Source organism: Macrotis lagotis, chromosome 5 (genome assembly GCF_037893015.1).
Source record: "Macrotis lagotis isolate mMagLag1 chromosome 5, bilby.v1.9.chrom.fasta, whole genome shotgun sequence".
Classification (NCBI taxonomy): Eukaryota; Metazoa; Chordata; class Mammalia; order Peramelemorphia; family Peramelidae; genus Macrotis; species Macrotis lagotis.
In genome coordinates this window covers 242468245-242491392 of record NC_133662.1, presented here as the reverse complement: position 1 = coordinate 242491392, position 23148 = coordinate 242468245, and the positions used below count along the sequence as shown (strand labels likewise).

At 47.2% G+C, this 23148-nt stretch overlaps 2 protein-coding genes across 2 annotated transcripts; one reads left to right on the top strand and one right to left on the bottom strand.

Moving 5' to 3' along the window:
• Positions 1–2807: 2807 nt before the first annotated feature.
• On the top strand, positions 2808–7341 carry LIAT1 (ligand of ATE1). Its single transcript, XM_074189160.1, has 2 exons — positions 2808–3179; positions 6636–7341. The coding sequence occupies exons 1-2, from the start codon at positions 2951–2953 to the stop codon at positions 7115–7117; spliced, it is 711 nt and encodes a 236-aa protein (XP_074045261.1). The 5' UTR covers positions 2808–2950; the 3' UTR covers positions 7118–7341.
• Positions 7342–14273: 6932 nt separating this feature from the next.
• On the bottom strand, positions 14274–22392 carry RFLNB (refilin B). The gene is made up of 3 exons (XM_074189159.1): positions 22091–22392; positions 17512–17621; positions 14274–15676 (listed from the first exon to the last, which is right to left on the bottom strand). Exons 1-3 carry the CDS (start codon positions 22292–22294, stop codon positions 15346–15348), a joined length of 645 nt encoding a protein of 214 aa, XP_074045260.1. The 5' UTR covers positions 22295–22392; the 3' UTR covers positions 14274–15345.
• Between the last annotated feature and the right edge of the window lie 756 nt (positions 22393–23148).

The following is a 23148-nucleotide window of genomic DNA, read 5'->3' as shown; positions in this document are numbered from 1 at the left end:
ACTTTCTCTGGCAAAGCATGAACTGAAGTGATGTTGGGAGTGATCCATGGTGGGTCTTGGCATCATGTAAAGTGGCAAATGCTTAATAATGCACGTTGACTATTACATGGTATAGCCTGCAACACCCACCTCCAATGACTTTTGTGTAAAACACATTTTTCATTTCTTTGGATTAGTGTTCTGTGACTCACCAGCATATGATGATATAAGTAAAGGACTGGAATTCTTCACACTTGTAATGTTTTTATAGTAGAATAATATTTCTTTTCACTGATATGCCAACAGTTTGTTCATCCATTTCTCAACAGAAGTCATGTCAACATACATTGGAGGAAACATAGATGAGACATGGGTTGTTCCTTTCTTCAGTTCATCTGGCTCTTTGCTCAGTTGGGTTAAGCAATCAGGGCTGGCTTCTGAGTAGATTTTGCTGCCCACTTCAGTTATGGGTCACCTCATGACTTGAAAGGTCTTAACATGCTCTGTTGATCTCTGGATACTCATCCAACCACAGTTGGGGAAGAGTAAACACAAGAAACAAAAAATGCAGAGGCACTTTATGTGTGAGGACATTTGGCAGTCCTGTGGAGAACTCTCCCAGCTAGCAGCTCACAGCAGCTCTTGCCTCAATTGATGGAGAAAAGGGGAAAACCCATCCATTCAAACCTTTTTTGATAAGGTCAGCAGTCTGAACTAGAAGACTTTTGTCACCATGAAGGAATCTGAAATTGTGGGGCAGGTCTTCTCCATTATGCATACCTGAAAGAAGGCTCCTCATTGACCTTCACATGGGTTTAGTCCTCTAATAACTGAGCCCTCCAATACAAAAACAGATGATCATTTACAGATGTAAAAAGGGAGCAAAGTTGGAGGAGGAGGAAGAGGGTAAACAGTGCAGATGGAGGCCTGGCCTCTAGGGTCAGAAAAGATGGAGTGGTCTAAGTGAACTTGTTTGAACTCAGTCACCTATCAACTGGGGTGGGCTTTAGGATGGTAGCTCCAAAGGTGGAAGAATTCCTTTCTCCAAGATTAGGAACATGGACTTGAGGTTCAGATGGGATAAAGCAGGACAGAGGGGGTAAACTGCTGATAAGGTGGCTGGGATGGGATGGGAAGCATAAGACCACAAAACTTCAAAGAATTGGAGTAAAAAACATCAACAGGGAAAAATGTAGGAGTGAAAATGATGAGATGATCCCGTGGCAAGAACAAAGGATAGCAAACGGGCATCCTGGGAACTCCATTGTTATCCTTGCGACGTCAACATAGGTAACAAGAATCTCACGGAATGGGCATGGATGGGGGCCATCTGCACCGATGGAGAGAACATTTCCATTAGTGAAATCCCAGTGTCCTTGAGTGACAAAGAAATAAGCATGAATTGACATGATACAGAACTCCCCCAAAAGTAAATATAAAGGAACACAAGCATAAAGCAGATGACCTCCACTGGTGCTTCAATAAATATGACAGGAGAGAAGAGAGATATGATCTCATTGTGTTGGGCCCCTCCACGAAAGCTTATTAGGATGCAAGCTATGTCTCCTTACCCACACTGAAACATGGCTCTAGCCCATAGGAGGTAGGGTCTCTGGTCAAAATTCTCCCATAAATCCATAATTGGGGAGTGGAGAGGAAAACCCCATTTGTTGGGCACCTTCTTCCAGATCACTTAACACTTTCTGTACTCCAATAGAGGTTTCTTCTTTAGTAAAAAATCAGTCACTGGAGTCAATCTATTTCCTTCATGAACTGTAAACATATTTTAAAAAATAGCAACAAAGAGGAACCGTGTTTGAACATGGAAAATATGGAACAAAATAGTCCTGTATGCTCAAGTCTTTCTCATTCTATCAGGAGAAATAGCATGTACACATAATACGTGTACAAATGAAAATAATGTGTGTATAATTTATCACTACAAAGCTGGTATCTGGTGGGGGGGGTGGGGAAGGGGAAGAGGAACCAGAAGTTGGGGCGATAAGAGGTTCCTTGTAAGAAAAAGCACTCAAAGATAATCCTTGGGGACACTAGTGACTTGTCAGTGAACTCAAGGCGGCTTTGGGGGTGGGGGGGAGACCAGAGAGTTAAATCTATGTAAAGATATAGAGAAGGTTGGGGCGGCTAGGTGGCTTCAAATCCGGCCTCAGACAATAATGACCTAGCTGTGTGGCCTTGGGCCAGTCATGAACCCCATGGCCCTGCAAAACAAAAACCCTAAAAATAAAGAAAAAAAGAGAAGGGATGTTGGGGCCGCAGCAAATAGCTGATTTTGGTTGGGCTGAGTATGTGGAGGGGAATAATGTATAATAAACTGGAAAGAGATGTTAGAACCTGGTTGTAGTGAGCTTGGCGTTGGGAGCCCCAAGTTCAAATTCTGCCACCGCTAAGCTACAAATCTTACTTTATATACATACATATATAAAATATATACGTTAATTTATAGTCTATATAATTTTTTTGGTTTGTTTTTTGCAAGGTAATGGGGGGTGAAGTGATTTGGTCATTATTATGTCTGGGGCGGATTTGAACTCGGGCAGGCGGCGCTCGGGCCCGTGCGCCCCCTCGCGGCCGCTGCCCTGGGCGGGCCTGAGGGGACGGTTGGGCGGAGCCAGGCCCGGCCGTGGCTCTGCGTGACGCCCGCCCCGCCCCCACCCCCTCGCTGCAGGCGGAGCGTCGGCTTCCTCCGCGGGAACGCGATGGCGGCGGCGCGCATGCGCACGCTCGTGGGCGGCGCCACGGAGGCGGGCGGGCGGGCCAAGGGGGCGGCGTCACCCTGGAGGGGAGGGCGGGGCCGAGCCGTCGCCATGGGGACGCGTGGGGCCGCCTGCGGGAGCCGGAGCGGGAGCGGCCCCGGGCGGCCCACGAGAAGGGCCTGGCGGCGGCGGCGGCGCGCTTGAGCCGGGGCCGCTCGGAGCCCGCGCGGGCTCGGGCCGCCGGCCTCGGCGGGATGAACGTCCGGGGAGGCCGCGGGAGAGCCGGGGCCGGCGAGGAGGGCGACGAGGACGACGAGGAGGACGAGGAGGAGCGGGAGGGCGGCCCGCCGGCCTTGCAGGGGGCCCGGCTGCCGCCCATCTCCGGCTGCGCGCCCGAGCCCGGCCGGCGCAAGGGGAAGAAGAAGAAGAAGAAGAAGAAGGCGCCGGCCGCGGGGCCCGGCAAGGGCGCGGGCAGAGGCGACGGTGAGGGGCGGGGCGGGCCGGGGCGCGCAGGGCGATTGGAGGAGAGCGGGAGGCCGGCCTCGGGGATTGGGCGGGGCGGGGCGGGCGGGCCGGGGCGCGCAGGGCGATTGGAGGAGAGCGGGAGGCCGGCCTCGGGGATTGGGCGGGGCGGGGCCTGCGGAGGGGGCGGGTCCCAGGGGCGGGGTCGAGCCCCGGGGGCTAGAGGGGTGGGACAGGAGTCCTGGGCGGGACTGGACCTGGGGGGCCTCAGGGACCCCCTTATTCTACGGACGAAGAAACTGAGGCTCAGAGAGTCTGGGTCGGGCAGGTCGTAAGAGGCGGAGGGAGGCGTCGAACCTTCAGGAAAGAGACAGGGCGGCTGCCGAAGGGCAACCCCCCACCGCCACGATCTGGGGGACCCCTCCCCAACTCTTCAAACATACGCACATGCGAGACGTCCACAGACGCGGGAAAGCCTCAGACCACCCCAAAACACCCCAAACAAAGAGTGATTCAGGCTTGTAGACTGGGCTGGAAACCAAGAAGGTTTAAGATCCCAAATCCTCCAGGACCACTTAGTCACTGTGTGCGCCCCCCTGGGCACGCCATCTGACCTCGCCGCGCCTCAGGGGCCTCATCTGTAAAATGGGCTTTTCCAGCTCCAAAGCTACTCACCTATGACCTTTTTTTAAAGAAACCTTATTCTGAGTTTTACAATTTTCCCCCCAATTCTTGCTTCCCTCCCCCACCCCCCACCCCCCACAGAAGGCAGTCTGTTAGTCTTTACGTCGGTTCCATGTTATACATTGATCTCAGTTGAATGGGATGACATAGAAGTCATATCCTTTTTTTAAAGAAAGATTTTATTTTGAATTTTAAATTTTGCCCCCATTCTTGCTTCCCTCCCCCACCCCCCACAGAAGGCATTCTGTTAGTTGTTTACATGATCTCAGTTGAATGTGATGACAGAGAAATTCTTGTGATCTTAATTATAGAATTTCAATGATTCTTAGTGGAAAGGGACCAAAATAATTGGACATCCAAAAAAAAAAAATCCCCTCAATAATCATTCTTAGTTACTTGGTTTTTGTCCTTCATTGTAGAAAAAGGCCAAAATGACATCACTATGTTTGAGACAAATGACAGTGTGTCCATCCAACTGTGGCTGATCAAACCAATATGAATTTGGAATGCTCTACCACAAATAGTCCATGTTTAAGCTGCTTCAGTCCTGCCTTCCTCATAGAGCACAGCCCCCTCACTGATGAGGGAATGCCATGCTGGGTGGTCCCATGCTGTACAAGGAGTTCTCAAGTTCTTCAGTGAGACCTTGAGGGTGTCTTTGATTGAAGACCTCCAGTCTCTGTCAGTCCACAAGCATGATGGTCATCCCACTCCACTGTCACTGTTAGGAAGTTGGCTTTTGGTTTGGTTGGTTGGTTTTCTGTCACAATCCACTCTAAAGGGGCCCCATTGGGCCTGTTTATATCACTAAGGTTAAACAGCACAAGTCAAGTCCCTCCTTAAATATCACTGCCAATAGTCCTGTTTAATACGCAAACACAAATGTCCAGGACTTTTCCCAGAAAATACACCATAATCACACCCAAACATATAAACCCCATACTAAAACATGCATACACCCCAAATATATACCAGTACCCTCTAAAATATATAGATTATCCCAAGAAATATCCTGCCCATACACTCAGCTATCATCTCTCATAGTCTCAAACACTCATCCATATAGACAGAACCTAAACATACACAGATATACCATACACAGTCTAAATGTAGACAGATAAATTTATATCCCATACAAGGTATCCCCAACCATATGCATTTAAAGCCGCAGACACCTTCCCACACATACTTACTTGCCCAGATTTGGCAGTGTCTCTATCTACAGATACACACACACACACACACACACACACACACAGAATCATTTCATTCCAGACACAGCTAGCGCCCCACAAAACAGACATATCCACATACACCCACACATATAGCTACCACCACAGCCACTCATATACAGACAGCTCTCAAAACATAACCTACATATACTCATACATATTTGGAGCAGAAGCACCCTATTCCCAGATAGATATAGGTAAACACACTAAGACAAGTATGCATACAAATATCTCCCCAAACACACCTACATATACCCCAATCAACCCCCAAATAGACCCTCCAGAGAGCTCTCTGCAGAGCTGCCACTGATTCAAAGCACCCACTGATTCAAAGAGCTCTTTCATTTAAAAATAAGCCTTGGTGACTGTCCTTGAGCTGTTCATGGGAAGCTTGGGTATAAATTTATAAATTTATAAATATAAAGTGAAAGCTACTTTGATGTTTTAGGAGATTGGCTCTGAGTTGGTGCTCACCCCACACTCCTTGCCTAGCTCCAGAATTTGTAAACTGGCATTCCCAGGTTGCTGAATTTTAACATTAGAAGGAACCCAATGGAGAGATTCAAAGAGAAGTCCACTAGCTACATAGACGCAGGCACAGGGAAGATGACTCTACTTGGCTGCATCTATAGCCTAGGGAGGGTAGCAGCAACCAGATCAAAGTGACTTAGACAGGAAATGAGTAAAGCCACATGGTGACATTTATCATCTCTTTAAAATTTTTCTTTAGCTTAGACTTCCTTTAAATATTGACTCAGGGGATTGGGGGCAGGCACCACAAGTTGGTTTTCCAAAAGCAGGAGGTTGGAGAATCTTTAGCCACAACACTGAAAGAAGGGTTTCTTAGCATGTCTCCAAGAAATGGTCAACTACTGAAAATATCCATAGTTTTTTATATATTTATCTCTCTCTTTTTTGGATTTTTTCAAAGCAATGGGGTTGGGTGGCTTGCCCAAGACCACACAGCTAGGTCATTATTAAGTGTCTGAGGCCTGATTTGAACTCAGGTACTCCTGACTCCAGGGCCGGTGTTTTATCCATTGCACCACCTAGCTGCCCCTACATATTTAAATATATATGATGTTATATATACTATATAGTATATATTTAAATATATATATAGTCCTGAAGTTACATTAATTTTTTCTAAGCCAATAATACAAAGACTTCCCAACCTGGCTTAATTCTAGTACTTTTGGTAAAGTTAAGAGAATTTTATAAATTTTTGTTCTGATGTCTTTTCCATTCTAAATGGTACACTCTTTCATCTTTGGTATACAAGTCTATGTTTACCTATTCTTACCTATTCCTAACAAAGATCCCACCAATGGCAACACAAAACCTCTGTAGAGCTTCAGTTATGGAAACATGGCAGTCATTCCAACAGTGCTGGGACTTTTTCATTGAACCTTAAGTTGCCCAAAGAAGCCTGGGGAATCGCGGGTATTAGATTGGCTTACTTTCGTTTCATTAACTCTTCTACTAGTACAATCTCTAACTCCAGTAATTCAGATCAACAGAACAGAGACTCAGCCCCTCTTTTCCTCTTATGATATTTTAGGTTCCAGCAAAGATCCTAGCTCCAAACTAGAGTCTATGAAAGAGTTTAAAAGAGAGAAAGAAGAAAATAAGCATCTGTCTTATTCCCCCTCTGGGAATGCTGCCTTTGCTTCTGCTGAAGTAGAAGACAGCCTTTCCAACAAGATCAATGAAAGTCTTCGCTGGCAGGGTGTCCTTGAAGACCCAGTTGCAGAGGAAGAACGGATCCGTATCTATAAACTTAATAGAAGAAAACGTTATCGCCTTTCAGCTCTGGAAGGACTTTGCTCAAATCCAAGTGTCCCAGAAGGAACTACCGAGAAAGTCTCCAACCCTCCTGAACCAGCGAGTAACTCAAACAGCAAACAACCAGTAGTGAAGGTTGATTGCCTTAGCTACTTCCTTGATGGAAACGTGACTTCAAAGATCTTACTGTCTCCAGAATTAGTGACAACCAATGTACCTGAGCAGAAGCTTACTTCTGCATTGGCAAATCTATCCTAATCCCAGGGATGTGTGTGTGTGTGTGTGTGTGTGTGTGTGTGTGTGTGTGTGTGTGTGTGTGTGTATGTGAATGTGTGTGGAAAATAGAATAATAGAAACCAAGCCAATCTTGGAGAGGACAGATACTTTGTTTTGTTATTGAAATCAACCTCTTCTTTCAATAAAAATGTTCTTACATGCCAAAATAAAACCTCTCTATTCAAAAAATAATTAAAAAAGGAAATACTTGTAGTGATCCACTGAATTTCATTAAGTCCAACTCTTGATTTCCCTCAGTCCCCGCCCCCCAGCCTCCCGACCACCTCAACTCCCAAGTCTAGGTTCTATTGTTCATTCTTAAGGATGACCAGAAAGGGTGCAGATAATCCCTCCATTATTCATGCTGTAAAACCTGCCTCTCTGGAGGCCTGCAATGCTACAGACCTATTCTGGAAATGGACTTGCTGAGAGGCGGTGTGGTCCACAGCAGATGAATAGCCTGGCCATGAAGGTGGAAAACAAGGATTCAGATCCTAGTTCTACTACCTTGCCACCTGTGGGTGTGCTCCTTTGGTAACTAACTTCTCCCCCTCTGGGCCTCTGTTTCCACCCCAAACCAAAGCAATAATCTTAGGTGGAAGAGAAGGGACTCGGCATTAATAGAGTGACTACTATGACCCAGGCACTGGGTTAATAAACCTTTTAAAGTTTTACCTGATATTTACAAATACTATCAGGTCCTCACAAAAAGCCATGCCCAGAGGTAAAGTGCTCAAGGTCATGCAACTACTGAGTATATGAGGCTGAAGTCTCCATGACTCCCAAGTCTGGTGTTCTGTTCGTTTTGCCAACAGCTGCTTCAATATGAGCTCTCCCTAAAATCCCATTCAAGGGGATTTATTCTTGGCAAATGTTCTTTGAAAAAAATATTTAGAAAAGTATTTAAAAGCACAATAGAAATAACCAAAAAGTCAGTAGTGGCAGCTGCTAATTTCAAGGACAAGCTATGTGATACAGTGGATAGAGTGCCAGAGCTGGAGTCAGGAAGAGAAGTCAAATCTAGATGCAGGCACTTACACTCACTTCATCCCGTTTGCCTCAGTTTCCTCATCTGTTAAGTGAACTGGAAAAGGAAATGGCAGATCATTCTAGTATCTTTGCCAAGAAAACCCTAAATGGGATCATGAAGAGTTTGATATGATTGAACAAAAATATTTTCAAAGCACTAAATATCTCATTTGAGCCTCATCACAAAACCTGTGGGGTAAATGCTGCTAGTCTCGTCTTATAGCTGAGGAAACCGAGGCAAACAGAAACCAAGTGATCTGCCAAGATAACACAACTAATGATTGAAACAGGATTCAAACTCATGACCTTCATAGTAACACCCTTTTTTATGGATCATGATGACAGTGTTACAGTAAGCTTCTAGTGGAGCAAAAGAAACAGAGAAAAACGATATTTGAATATCACCTCTCAAACTGTAGTATCCATTCATTCAGTCACTATTTCTTGAGTAGGTGCTGTGTTATAACCCTGTGGTAGGTGTTCTAGAGAATACAAAAGTTCCTGCCCTCAAGGAGTTTACCATTCTAACTAGGATATAAAACATGACAAAGGTGGAATTAAGCAATGGGACAAAACAGCTCAGGATTAAGTACCCATAATCCTCTCGCCCAAGACCAGACCTATGACTTCTTTGTTGTAGGGAAACTCAAATGAAGAAATTTTTTCTGTTCTTCTGCCATATATGTAGCATTGGAGAACTGCCTGGTACCCTGAGACATGAAATGACTTGACTAGAATCACACAGCAGAGATGTTGAATATTCTCAACTCTGAGACCAATTCTCTATTATCCCATCTTGCCTCTCATGCTCCCAATAATTATAGCTACCACCAACCAGGCTACATGTTTTACAAATGTCTCATTTGGGGTGGCTAGGTTGCACAGTGGATAGAGCAACGGCCCTGGAGTCAGGAGGACCTGGGTTCAAATCCAGCCTCAGACACTCAATAATGACCTGGCTGTGTGGCCTTGGGCAAGCCACTTAACCCCATTGCCTTGCAAAAAAAAAAAAAAGAAAGAAAAATATCTCATTTGATCCTCAGAATTCTGGGAGACAGGTGCTGTTATGATTCCCATTTTACAGATGAGGAAACTGAGACAAACAAAAACGAAGTGACAACCCAGGTCATGCAGGTGTCAGAAGTGGACTGGGAGCTCAGGTCCTCTGATAATCAGATCCCAGGCGCTTCCCACTGTGCTGTGATGCTATTGTTTTCCATATATTAATGAATAATTTACTTCTCAAACACTTTGGTGGGGGAACATTTTATGCTTTTTTTTAGGGTATTTTTTTTTTTTGCAAGGCAAATGGGATTAAGTGGTTTGCCCAAGGCCACACAGCTAGGTAATTAGGTGTCTGAGGCCATATTTGAATACAGGTACTCCTGACTCCAGGGCCAGTGCTTTATCCACTGTACCACCTAGCCACCTCTGAACATTTTATTCTTAATGGGATATTTTACCTCAGAGAGGCAGGGTGCAGGGTAGGTAGTCAGGAAAATCTGATCCAGTCCCACCTCTGACAAAATGGACTTAATTTATCATGGCCCCATGAGGCTCACCTGACCTATAATGGCAGGAGTGTCTTCACTTTTCCTATACAATAAAAGCACTGGTTTAGTCTAAAGAACAACCCCAAATGTGCATACCCTTTGATCCAGCTATACCCTGAGTCTATACCCTGAAGGGATCATAAAAAAGGGTAAAAACCCCATATGTACAAAAATATTCATAGCAGCCCTATTTGTGGTGGCAAAGAATTGGAAATCAAGTAAATGTCCTTCGGTTGGGGAATGGCTTAACAAACTGTGGTATATGTATGTCATGGAACATTATTGTTCTATTAGAAACCAGGAGGGAAGGGAATTCAGGGAAGGAAGCTGGAGGGATTTGCATGAACTGATGCTGAGTGAGATGAGCAGAACCAGAAAAACACTATACACCCTAACAGTAACATGGGGGCGATGGTCAACCTTGATGGACTCGCTCATTCCATCAGTGCAACAATCAGGGACAATTTGGGGCTGTCTGCGATGGAGAATACCATCTGTATCCAGGGAAAGAACTGTGGAGTTTGAACAAAGACCAAGGACTATTAACTTTAATTTTTAGTTTTAGTTTTTTTGCAAGGCAATGGGGTTAAGTGGCTTGCCCAAGGCCACACAGCTAGATAATTATTAAGTGTCTGGGGTCGGATTTGAACTCAGGTACTCCTGACTCCAGGGCCAGTGCTCTATCCACTGCGCCACCTAGCTGCTCCACCTTTAATTAAAAAAAAAAACATTATCTTATTCTACAAATTTGCTAGCTCTTATACTTTATTTTTCTTCCTTAAGGGTATGATTTCTTTCCTATCACATTCAACTTAGATCAATATATACCAACAATGTAAAGACTACCAGACTGCCTTCTATGGGGGTGGGGGTGGGGGGAGGGAAGCAAGATTAGGGGGAAAATTGTAAAATTCAAAATAAATGAAATCTTAAAAAAAAAGAAAAACCCCAAACTCATACAACTGGTGGCTAAAAATAGCAGCATGACGTGGCAGAATACTGAGCTAGGTATTTCAAGATCTAGATTCTAGTAGCAGCATTGCTACTTCCCCCTTTGTAACATGAGGTACTGGGACTAGTCAATCCAGCTCCCACATTCTCTGGTCTTAAATGGTTCTTGGTGCTAAAAGCAAATGACTTCAAACCACAGGATTATAGCTTTAGATGAGAGAGGAGCTTCTGAGGTAATGTATCCCAACCTTCTCATTTTAGAAGGGACACTGAGATCCAGGGAAGGGACGGGACAGCTATCTCTTGAACCCAGATATTCTGACCCTCAAATCACATCAATAATGAGTAGGATTTGAACCCAGATTCTCTGACTACAGAGCCTATGCTCATTCCTTCAGCTCTTCCCCTTGGTCAGCACTAATCATCTTGTCCCTTTTGTACATTCCCTCTGAAACCCTGGGTTCCCTAAAAGTGATCCATTAGAATGGATCTCTCAGAATGGACAAGTAGAATTTTCCATTTCTCTTAGTTTCCATAATTAAAAATTCCATTTTTAAAAAAAAAAAGAAAGAAAGAAAGAAAAAAAGAGGCATTCTTGGAATTATATTTCAGATAATTTATTGTTAAATGAAAAAGTAACAAGCAAATGGAAGTTGGGTGGAAAGGGGAGAAGCAGAAGACCACAGATAACAGACCACAGTTTTTGTGAAAGAACATTCTGGGTTCCTAAGGTTCTAGAATGGGAAGATTGCTCAACATACTTTCCCTTCAAAATCTTTAAAAGTATAAACATTTGCAAAGGAAACCAGTGTCTCCCTTAAGATACAAATTAAAACTCTCGACTACTCTTGTGTGCAATTTTAGCAGGTCAGTTTGGCAAGCCTCTGAAGTCATTATTTAACAAGTAGAGAAAACCACTTTGAATGGAAAGACAAAGAAATTGGACCTTCCAAAGGCATTTAGAAAGATTTTTGGGGGGGGGGGGGTTTGCAAGGCATTGGGGTTAAGTGACTTGTCACACAGCTAGGCTGGATTTTCAGGTCCTCCTGACTCCAGAACTGGTGCTCTATCCAACTGTGCCACCTAGCTGCTCACAAGAATAGATTCTAAGAAGCTGAGCAATAGCAGAAGAGGCAGCCCAAGCTCCCACAAGAACATATTTTTTTTATCCTTCATTCCATGGTTTCCCAAAAGAAGCCTTCCCACAAGTGTCCTATTGCTATATGGTATCTTTCTCGTTCTCTTTTAGAAAAGCAGTTTCAATAGAAAAGGAAAGATGAGAAGAAACCCTCTGGTTCCCCATCGAATAACTTAGCAATAAAAGAATACAAACTCTTCTTTTTTTTACCTACATTTTCACACTCACTTCTTCACTTGCACTCACATTCCCAAAGTCAGATTCTCCCCACCCTTACAGTTTCTCAACCAACCTACCTAACCTTCCTGCAAATTTAACTTAACCTAAACAATACTCTCACTTAAGGATAGCTCTCAGAGGAGAAATCAAATCTATTTTTGGCCAGAAAAGTGATTTTTTCCGTCCAATGAGGTTCTTCCTGCTCCATCAACAATACTGTTGGGAGTGGGGAGGGTTGTTGGTTCATGTATTGTAAATTTAATCCAAGTTAACTACCTAGACAGAACAATGACTTCTCATCACTTCAAATTACATCAAATTACAAGTAACCCAAATTACATAGTACAATGACATTGTAGATCCTCTACTGTTTTTTCCTCCTTTTTTTTTTAGTTTTTTTTTGCAAGGCAGTGGGGTTAAGTGACTTGCCCAAGGTCACACAGTTAGGTAGTTATTAAGTGTCTGAGGTCAGATTTGAACTCAGATTTTCCTGACTCCAGGGCCTGTGCTCTATCCACTGTGCCACCTAGCCGCCCCCCTCTACTGTTTTTTCCATATCATAATGCTGAGACATTATCCCACATTTGAATTCTTTCTCATTTGTCCATAAGTATTAAATGGACATTGGAGAAGCACTTCACGAATGGGCTCTGGAGTGAAATCTAGGGTCCAAAAGTACTCCCAACTTCCCGCAGTCCTGTTCAACATCACATTATTTAATACAAAATTAGTTAAGTGGCCTAAGCGCTCTATGTGGCAGATTGTCCAAAATATCTTTAGAAAAACAAAATAATATATAAGTTTTGAAATCAGCATTGGGCAATTCAGTTCTGAAAGTATCAAAGTCTCCCAAAAAGCATGATTATCTCTGCAAAATCATTATTAAAAGGATATGCTGGAGCCAGCTCTAACCAGCTCAACTGTTAAATCTTCAGCATGAATATTTACACTCTGGACACCACAAAAGCTACAAAACATGGCTTGACTTGGTTTTACTGATTACCTAGACTTAAGAAAATGAGGGAAAGTATTAAATATTAAAGATGCAGTTTAAATTTAAAAGTGTATAGGTTTGGTTGTTTTTTTCAGAGCTGGTCATTACAAGTTTACCAGCATATCCTGATAAAGGGGAAAAGAGACCGCTGGATATGGTGATTGCGTTCTCTGACCATTTCTACTTTTGAAACCAACCTATACCATTAAAAAATAGTCATAAGTTAGGAAAGAGACATGGCCTGTTTGCCATTTATAATAGTCTACACCCATTAGAATAGGGTCTCCACATTTCAGAGCTGAAAAACACCCTTGAGATAATTTTCAAACTTCTTTTTAAAGAGAAGAAAACTGAGCCCCACAGAATCAAGGCCCTATAGCTTGGGAGTGACAGCCTGAATGAGAACAGATTCAAAGAGCGTATCAGTGGTTTGTTCTTTCTGACAGGAAGACCACAAAAGCTACCTACCCACTTCCTTTGTCTCAGAAAGCTTACCTGTACAGCCCCCTTAGATTCTCCTTACATCTTGCTGCTTTCCCCTAACCCCAATAGAGAAGTAAAAAGCTCGGGGGCCCACAGCAAGCCTCCAGAGAGATCACATGTATGTTCTTGTCCCCTTAGGCCTCTCAAAACCCTCCCACATTGTAATTCAATGCTCTGATGCAGGTTTGTATACAATAACTTGCCTACTTCCACCTCTGCCTTGCCTAATTAGAAATGTGGATTTGGCAGACAGTGGAAGTCAAAATTAACAGGGGGCTCCTACTGAGAGGGAACATAGGAGGATTTCAGAAGGAGCAATGGGGCCTAAGAGAAGGGACAGTTTGCCTGCCTGGATTCTGCATGGGTGACCCACATATGGATGCTCTCATCTTCTCCTGGCTGATTTCACTAAACCAACAAAGTTGTTTCTTCCTTTTTTTTTAAACTATATTTATTGAAGGCAATGGGATTAAGTGACTTGCCCAAGGTCACACAGCTAAGTAATTATTATGTCTGAGGTTGGATTTGAACTCAGGTTCTCCTAACTCCAGGGTCGGTGCTCCATCCACTGTGCCACCTAGTCACCCCAACAAAGTTCTCTCTAAGGATCATCCCAGCTGATGTTGAGAATCTAGGAGGATCCTCTGACCCTTGAGCAAAAATCAAAACCGTGTGCTATAGTAACAAAGTTGGATGTTTGAATTATGACTTTCCTCTAATTAAAATTCAAATGTGATCCCAAGGGTAGATATTTTATTCTTCTGTTAGATGTAACTTACTTCTGTCTAATGTCATTTACTTTGGACAGAACACATGTGAGGCTTCGGTAAGGACACCGTCACCAGCTCGTCTCCCTTCTAAATAATACCCAGACATGACCCATGCCAGTCATTTCCAGTTATGAGTCAAAAGGCATCAATCTGAGAAATCCTAAAAGCATTCCATCAAAGCAGCCTTAAAAGTGACATTTCTTTCAGATATGCACTATACTCTATTTTGCCTTAGGAGACTAGGAAAGTATTAAGTAACCCCAATGTACATATCAGAAGAGTTCCACAAGTCTGTGGTGGTGTTAGCAAGATTCCAGAGATGCAAGGCATGTCTCCAGGGCCCATGGATAAGAAGACAAGAGGCTTTCCTCATGACTAGCAGAATGGTTAACCAATGTCTTTTGGTCTTCTCTTCGGATCAGTTAACTAAATTTTCGAGTGACTTCCAGCAACGTTCATAAGTCAGTCATGGTGGAAACACTGCCTTAGAACAGACTTCTGGGCAAACAGGAAGGACAAGGTCTGCATATTGATTGAAACAGAAGTAACTCGTGGACCTCAGTTTACACAGATTGAGCCCATATGGGTGGGACAAGTTAGGCAACAAGTACAATTACTTCCAACAGAAGTTGCTTAAAATGGGAAGCTCAATCTTTCCACCCAGAAGACTTTTTCCATACTCTACCACAGACAAGTTCTGCCCTCCCTATACAGGAGCTATGTTTTTGATTTCAAAGATTGGGGTTTTTTTTTCCCACTTTCCCTTTCACTTGGATCTTCCCTTTATTTGTTATTCAATTTATACTTTGGGAGATATGTAATTGTGAGCCAAGAAAAATAAATGTCTTTAAAAAGAAAAGCTAAAATCAAATTCCCAAAAGATGCCAGAGGTGGGGGTTGCCCCCCCCCCTCCTTTGCCAAGGCTGAACACATGAAGCTAGAATGATAGAGAAGGCTGCTTCAGAGATGAAAACTTTTGGGTAATAAAGGCATTGCCCATTTTCACTTAGATCAAAGAACTGAGCAGCAAACTCAGAAGGACCGTTCCATTCCATCACTCCCAGATGTCTCCATCAGCATTCATCCAGAAGATAATCACTCGTTGGGCATTCTGAAGCTTCGAGTTCCACGCTGGACAAAAACCGCCTGGTGGATTTCTTGCAGTTGTAATCGAGGGTGGTGGTGTACACGGTCTTGGTGTGCTTGGGGTAGACGATGGTGGTGCTGAGAAATCGCAGGGCCTTGTTGCGAGGCTCAAAGTGGAGCTCGGCTTTGTAGTTGCGCCAGGTGCAGCCGGGGATGCAGACCACGGTCTGGCTGCAGGAGGACACCGCCAGGCCCACCGGCATGTAGATGTTGTCAATGAAGTGCTTGTCTGAGTCATACTTCACCGAGGAGGTGTACCTGCGGGCCAGGACACACGAGAGGGCATGAAGCAGGCTTGGGGCGGGGAGCACTGGGCTCCAGCTCAGGCACCAGGGTCCTAGTTAGAGGGTGTCAATGTGGGGACTTGGCCACACTTCTTGTTTGGGGTACTTCCTCATCCAGCATAGCTGTGGGAATTCTGGCATTTCCATCCCAGTCAGCTAGGGACTCATGCCCTTGGAATAATCAGCTTCAAACTGGAGGCTAAAGGGAGGAGGCCTCAGCCAGCCAGCCAGCCAGCCTGTCATCCTCTTGGATACTAACAGAGAGCAATCCCTATTTCTAACCATACAAATTCTTGAAATTTGACCCTGCTCAGTAGTAAGGATCATTGCAAACCTCAGCATTTCATAAAATATTCGTTTCTGTAAAGGGAGGGAAAGAGAGAGGAATATAGACAAGAGAAATAGAAAGACAAAGGGAAGAAAGAGGAGAGAGGAAGGAAAAAAGAAAAAAGGTGGAAAGGAGGAAGAAGGAAGAAGGAAAAGAGGAAGGAGGAAGGAAGGGATGGAAGAAAGAAATAAAGGAAGGAAGGGATGAGGGAGGAGGAGAGGAAGGAAGGAAAGGATGGAAGAAAGAAAGAAGAAAGGTAGAAAGGAAGGGAGGGGAAGAAAGAAGGAAAAGGGAGGGGAGGAAGGAGGAAGAAAGGGATGAAGGAAAAAAGAAAAGAGGGAGGAAGAAAGGGAGAAAAGGGGTGGAAAAAGAGGGGAGGAGGAAGGGAGGGAGGAAAGAGAAAGGAATGGGTAGAGAAAAAAGAAAGGAAGGGAGGAAGAAAAGGGGAATGGAGGCAGGAAGGGAGGAAGGAAAAGAAAAAAGAAAAGGATGGAGGAAAAAAGGAGAGAGAAAGTAAGGTAAGAAAGAAAAAGAAGAAAGATATGAATAAGGAAGAAAATGAAGTAAGGAGAAAAGGAAGAAGAGAATAAGAAAGGAAGAAAAAAAGAAAAAATATCCAAGTTATTTTATTAACTCCTTTTCAATTTCTTTGAAGAAGAGTGAAGAAACATTTAAAATCAGTACACTATGACAGCCTGCTAAGTACATAAGAAACAGGTGCCAGCGGTGCCAGGGCTGTGGCCTCGCTTTCCCCAAGTGGGAAGCCAGATGGTAAATTAGCATTCTTGCTTCCTTCTTGAATATAGAATCTTATTCTCCCTGGGCAAGTGGGTACGTGGCAATGTCTGAGGAGTTCACTATGCCCATGTTGTTCAAGATCAAAGATCATGACTCCACATGCCATGAAAATTACACCTCATGGAATGAATCGTGAAAACACAATGGAAAACCTCTTTCCTTTTTACTTGGGAGGTCCCCATGTGCTGCTCCAATAGAGACTCTAGCTAGGAGACTAGGAGTGGCCCAAAGTAGAACTCCCTTTCCTTTAATAAGGTTCTTTTACCCAACTTCCCCCAAATCATCCTCAAAAGGAAAAGGAACCTACTATGTGCTGGGCCCTGGGTTAATCGTTTTTAAGAAATCTTATCTCATTTGATTCGCAAACAACCCTGGGAAGTAGAGGCTGTTATTATCCCCATTGTACAGATGAGGAAACTGAGGTAAACAGAGGTAAAGTGACCTGCTCAGCTCACTCAGCTAGCAAGTGTCTATAACTCAGGTCTTCCTGACTCCAGGCCCAACACTCTATATACTGTACTAACAACTGCCTCCAGAGAGGAAAACTAAATCATGTAGGGACATGCTCTAAGAGGAGTAAATATACCAACCCCTTTCTACTCCCACCCACAGCCTACTTTCAATGGAAATGGTACATTATCTAGAAAAGGGAAGGAAGCAGAAAGAACACTGGGCACATTTACCTTATTTCCTTTGGAGGCAACGGGTCAAACTCTACTCCTTCACCAAAAGACAGAGGGCAGAGCCGTGGAGGGCAGCCAGACCCCGGGGGATTGGGGAGAAAGACAGAATTCTGAAAGCAAGAATATACTGTGGTTATAGGCAGAATGCAGAGAGAACCAAAGTAGTCCAAGCTTGACGGGACCTTGGAGGTCATCTGCTTCTCAACCAGAGGATTCTTCACCTTCTTGGTGCTCTGGACCCCTCAGGTTGGCAGACCGGTGAAACCGAGGAACCTCTTCCCAGAATTAGGTTTTTAAATGCATCAATTAAAATCCATAGGATTGCAAAGGAAAGCAATTATGTTGTGATAGTTATCAAACTATTTTTTAAACAAGTTTTAGACCTCATTTTAACAACCTCGGATGGAGTCCAACCACTAGGTTTTATAATGAAAGGAACTGAGGTTGAAGGGAAATAACTCGGCTAAGATCATGAGGAAGACAGCGTGGGATTTCAAGTCAAGTATCCTAAAGATTAAAGTTCCTTTCTCTCCATTCCAAATCTCAGGATCTCAGATTGGAAAATGAGGAAAGGACAGTCAGAAGTCACCTAGTCCAAACTTTACCTAACCAAGATCCTTTCCACATTATCTGGCTTCTGTTTGAATACCTCTAGTACAGGGCAACTTACTACCTTCCTAAGGCAGTCCATTATACTTTTGAATGGTTAGAATTATTAGGAGGTTGTTGTCTTTTTCCCTGATATCAATATAACCCAAGCAAATAGATAGAACAATGAGTAGAAAGTTTACAGTGACTTAGGAACATGGTTTTCAATCTGGGAGGCCAAGGTCCTAAACTGTCATTATAGTGCCTGAGACTATGGGAGTGGAAGAAATCCCACCATCTTCCATATGGTTTTTACATCCCTGCCCCCTCCCCTAGAAAGGGCAGGAAGAAAACCTTCCTGTTGATAAGATGCTCTGATGAGAAAACAAGCTTGAGTTGAATGATGCAATGAAACCATCCATTTTTCAATGTCCACCCTGCTCGTTGAGCAAGATGTGAACGCGGAAGGGTAGCTGTCCACATCCTCACTGGGGTGCAACTACCCAGAATCCCGGTGAAGTGATGAAGCAACCCAAACCATCATCCCTTACTATACTTTTACAAGAACTTGGCAAGTCACAGGAACACAAGTCACTGACAGTGTCCTCTCTGAGGTACACAATAAGAACATAAAACTTGTTTATGGAAGTGTTCTGGGGTGAAATACAAATTTACCCATTCTAACACCAGGACTCCACCTTTTCCCCCTAACAGGAAGGGCCTTGCTGAACCAAATGACTACCTTGAGGTCCTGTGAGATCATTAGGCACCCAAAAGAGATCCAGTTATGCTCCCTAGATTTTACTAACTACAGCAAGATGACACTAAGAAAAAAAATGTTTTTTAAAAACATTGAAATTAAAATGATGTCGTTTAACAAAAGTTCAATTGTTTCATCTGTGTCCGACGCTTTAACATTCCATTTCGGGGTTTTGTGGCAAAGATACTGGAATGGTTTGCCATTTTCTTCTCCAGTTTATTTGACAGATAAAGTAAAGTGACTTGTTCAGAGACATAGTGAGCAAAAATTGCTAAAATCAGATAGATGCTCTCCAAAGTCACTCTGTCTTTAGTCAGCTCAGGGAGTCATACCAATCAGCAAAGCCGTCCTCAAAAAATTCCTATGGAAACAAAGTTTTACTGTCAAGTCTCTAAGACTGATCAAACAGCGTCTGTCAGGGTCATCTTCGTTTGCCTTCTGTTGATCACCAACACTCTACAGTAGAAACATTGCTGAGTTTCAAACCCCAGGATCTGAGTTCCAATTCCCGACTCTGCCTCGTCTCATCCGAGTGACCCTGGCTGAGTCCCTTAACCTCTTTTGCCTCAGGGTCCTCCTGTTTTGTTCATTGAGGAGGGCCCTGCTCTCTACCTACTCTCCCTCTTAGCTCTCAGTAGTGGGGGTGTTTGTTCAAAGTGCTTCGGCAGATTCTGCAATCCACGATTTCCTTTGCCACACAAGAGAGAATGGGAGGAAAAGCGATCGGCCCGGGGTTCAAGGCTGGGACAGCAGAGTCCCCGGGTCTGTCACGTCAAGCCTGGCCGGGGGCCCTTGGGCAGAGAGAGCACAGAAAGCTAACTTAGGGAGGCTTAAATCAAGCAAGCAGGGCAGGAAGCAGATGGTGTCAAGTGGGTCAAGATGCTGAATGTGCCAAGAAGGGAACGGTGTGGAGAGGGCGACAGGGCAAAGGAAGCCTGGGGGAAAGGGAGGAGGGCCAGCGAGCCTCCCCAGAGCTGGGAGGAGAAGTGAGCAAGTTAGGAGGAGCAAAGGCGGCTGAGCAAGTCTGGGGCTCACTGGGGGTGTGGACATCTAGATGTGTGGATGGATGGATGGATGTGTGTGTGTGTGTGTAGAGGTATATAGATGTATATACTATACATGCAGATATACATATATAAAACACACATACATGCATGTATATATTATACATGAAGATAGACACATAGACAGGCACACACAGACATATATATGCGTGTTATACATACAGACACATGATATATACACATATAAATTAACATGCACAGTGTGTAAATATACTACAATGCAGACATATGATGCATTGTGATGTGTGACATGAACACACACGCACATGTATGTGCATAAACACATGGCACACATACTGTGCAATCATTACATTGCACCGATGTGCCTGTGCTCATCTATGCATGCATGCATGTACATATGCGTACACATGTCATGATGCAGATGTGAGCATGTGCACTTATGAACATATACATGTGTGAGTGTGTATTACAGACATATGTATATAAACATATACAGGCATGTGCACAATACATATATGTATATACTATACATGCAGATATATTGTACATGCACACAGATAATACATGCATGTGTGTACTCTATATGCAGATATACAGACACACATGTAGACACGCACATGTGTAGTGGGTCCAGAGCTGCTAATTTAGCTGTCAATAGGGACAATAGGAACAAGAGGGAGCTGGTGGAGCTGTCCAGTCCCAGCAGGTGGGGTGAGGTTGCCTGGGGCTCCCCACCAGGAGAACACTGGCTGGGCCTGGGGTGCCCCTCCTCCACTTGCCACCTGCTCCCTCACCCCCCAGGGCCTAGACCTTTATTTCAGTTAAACAACGGCCTACGTACTACAGTGGGGGGTGGCATCTTTCTGGGCACACTTCTCCAGCTCTCCCCACCTGAGCAGGCAGAACAAGAGACACCAAGATAAAAAGCCGCCTTGTCGTCTCTTCCTAACTTCAGAATACTTTTGGCCCGCTTCTTCCGCTCACCCTGTCTCTGGGCCTGGGCCGGCCTGAACGGCCATCTTCAGCGCCCCAAGGAAGGGAAGGCGGCCATGGGTCAGTGGGCCAGGGCAAGGCTCTCACTGGCAGGATCCAAAGCAACCCTCATTCGGGGAATTAAGGACCCCCAGCTGGCAGCAGAACTGGAGGGGCTGTCCCCATTTGGACGGAATGCCAGGCTGCCTAGCTAGGATGCCTTCTGGAGCCAGGAGGAAAGGAAGGCCGCCACGGCTCCCCCCCACCCCATTTAGTTGAAGGGAACTCCGGATCCTCTGCATGCTGCCGTTCACTGGTCTCTGACTCTGTGACCCTATTGGGGACCCTATTGGGAGCTTTCCCCAGCTCAGATGAGGCCGACGAGGCAAACGGGGTTAAGCTGACTTGCCCAGGGTCACACAGACCAGTAAGTGACGGGGGCTGGATTTGAACCAAGCCCTCAGTTCTCCCCAGTGTCTCACCCATCTGCCCATCCCCAAGCCTTTCCTCTAGAGAAAGGCACATGCTGCCATTTAAGGTGGGGAAGTACCCGTGTACACCTACATGGGGGGGCGGGGAGCCGATTTGTGCTTCCCTCGGTGTAACGAAGTGAGACCCCCACCCCGGGCCGGAGCTGGGGGGCTTCAAGGCTCGTTTAGTCCAGTCTCCTCATTCGAGAGGGAACAGCCTAGACGGAGGGGGGCAAAGCGCCTCCCGGGGCTGCAAGAAGAGGTCCGGGGGGCGCGGACCCAAAGCCCTCGGCGCCCAGAAGCGGCGCCGCCTGCGCTCCCCCGAGGCTTGGGGACGTCGAGGGACGTGCCCAAGGTGGCACGGCCAAGAGGCGCCCGGGCTCCCCCTTGAGCCCCGTCCTTCCGGCTAGCGGCCGCTTCCCCGGCCCGGGCCCCGGCCCCAGGCCCCGGCCCCGGCCCCGGCCCCGGCCCCGCGCCCTCACGTCTGTCTATTCACCGCCACCATGACAGTCATGACGACGGGTCCCGGGGCCGCCCGCCCTCCCGAGAGGCGCCCACTCCCCAGCGCCCATCTTAGCAGCCGACACGGGGGCGGGGGTGCCAGCCGGCCGGGCCACCCTCGGCCGACCCCCGGGGCCGCCCCCATTTTCGGGGTGCGGAGGCTGGGGTCCCGGTGTGCCCCCGTTGGAGAGGCGCCCCCCCGCCTCTCGGGCCGGGGGTCCAGTCCCCCCAGCCCCCTCCCCCCCGGCCGGCCCGCCACTCACCGCGGCCGCCCCGTCGGGCTCCGGCAGTCCCGGGCCCGGCCCCCGCTCCGCGCCGCCCCCGCCGCCGCCGCCCGGCGCCAGCAGCCAGTGGCTGGGGCTGGGGCTGGGGGGCAGCCCCGAGTCCGGGCTGTCCAGGACCCCGTCCCCCTTCTTCTTCATGTCCAGCGGCTCGGGGACATCCTGCAGGCTCAGGCGCCCGACCATGGCGGGGGCCGGGGGGCGCCGCGGGGGGGCCGGCAGCTCCGCGCCAGACGCCGCCCGCCCAGCCACCTGCAGCCGCGGGGCCGGGGAGGGGGCGGGCCGGGCTGGGGGAGGGGGCGCCGGCTGGGCTCGGCCGCGGGGCTCCCGCCTCGGCGCGCTCTGCCGCCCTGCCCGGCGCCAGGGGCCGCTGCGCGCCCGCTCCCCGCCCGGCCCCGCCCCGGCCCCGCCCCGGCCCGCCGATTGGAGGGCGCCCCGGCTGCTCCCCGCCCCGCCCCGCCCCGCCCCGCCCCGCCCGCGGGCTGGGGGGGATCCCAAAGGTGAGGAGGAGGGGCGCCCCCCCCCCGGGCGCCCCGGCCGAAAGAGCCGCCGGCGGTGGGGGAATGGGCCCGGGACGGATGGGGGGCCCCGGGGCGGCTCGGACGGGGGATGCCCCGCAGGCCCCGCGGGCTGTCAGCGCCCGACACCGACCGGTCTGGGGAGCTCCAAGGTCCGATGACAGAAGCGCCCGCGGGCGGCGAGCCCGGGGGGCGCGGGCGGCGAGCCCGGGGGGCCAAGACCCCCGCCGGGGGCGGAGGAGACAAAGCCCGCTGGCCCCGCTGGCCCCGCTGGCCCCGCTGGCCCCGCTGGCCCCGCTGGCCCCGCTGGCCCCGCTGGCCCCGCTGGCCCCGCTGGCCCCGCTGGCCCGGGAAGAGCCCGGCTGGAAACGATTAGCGCTTAATGCGCCGCACATGCTCCGACCTCCGTCCGCCCCGGCGGCGCTGCCCCCCCTTTTTGCCTTTTCTTTCTCCCTTCTGGTGGAAGCTCCCGGCCCCCAGGCGACGTTGCGGACCCCAGGGCCCCGGCGCTCTTGGGAGGGG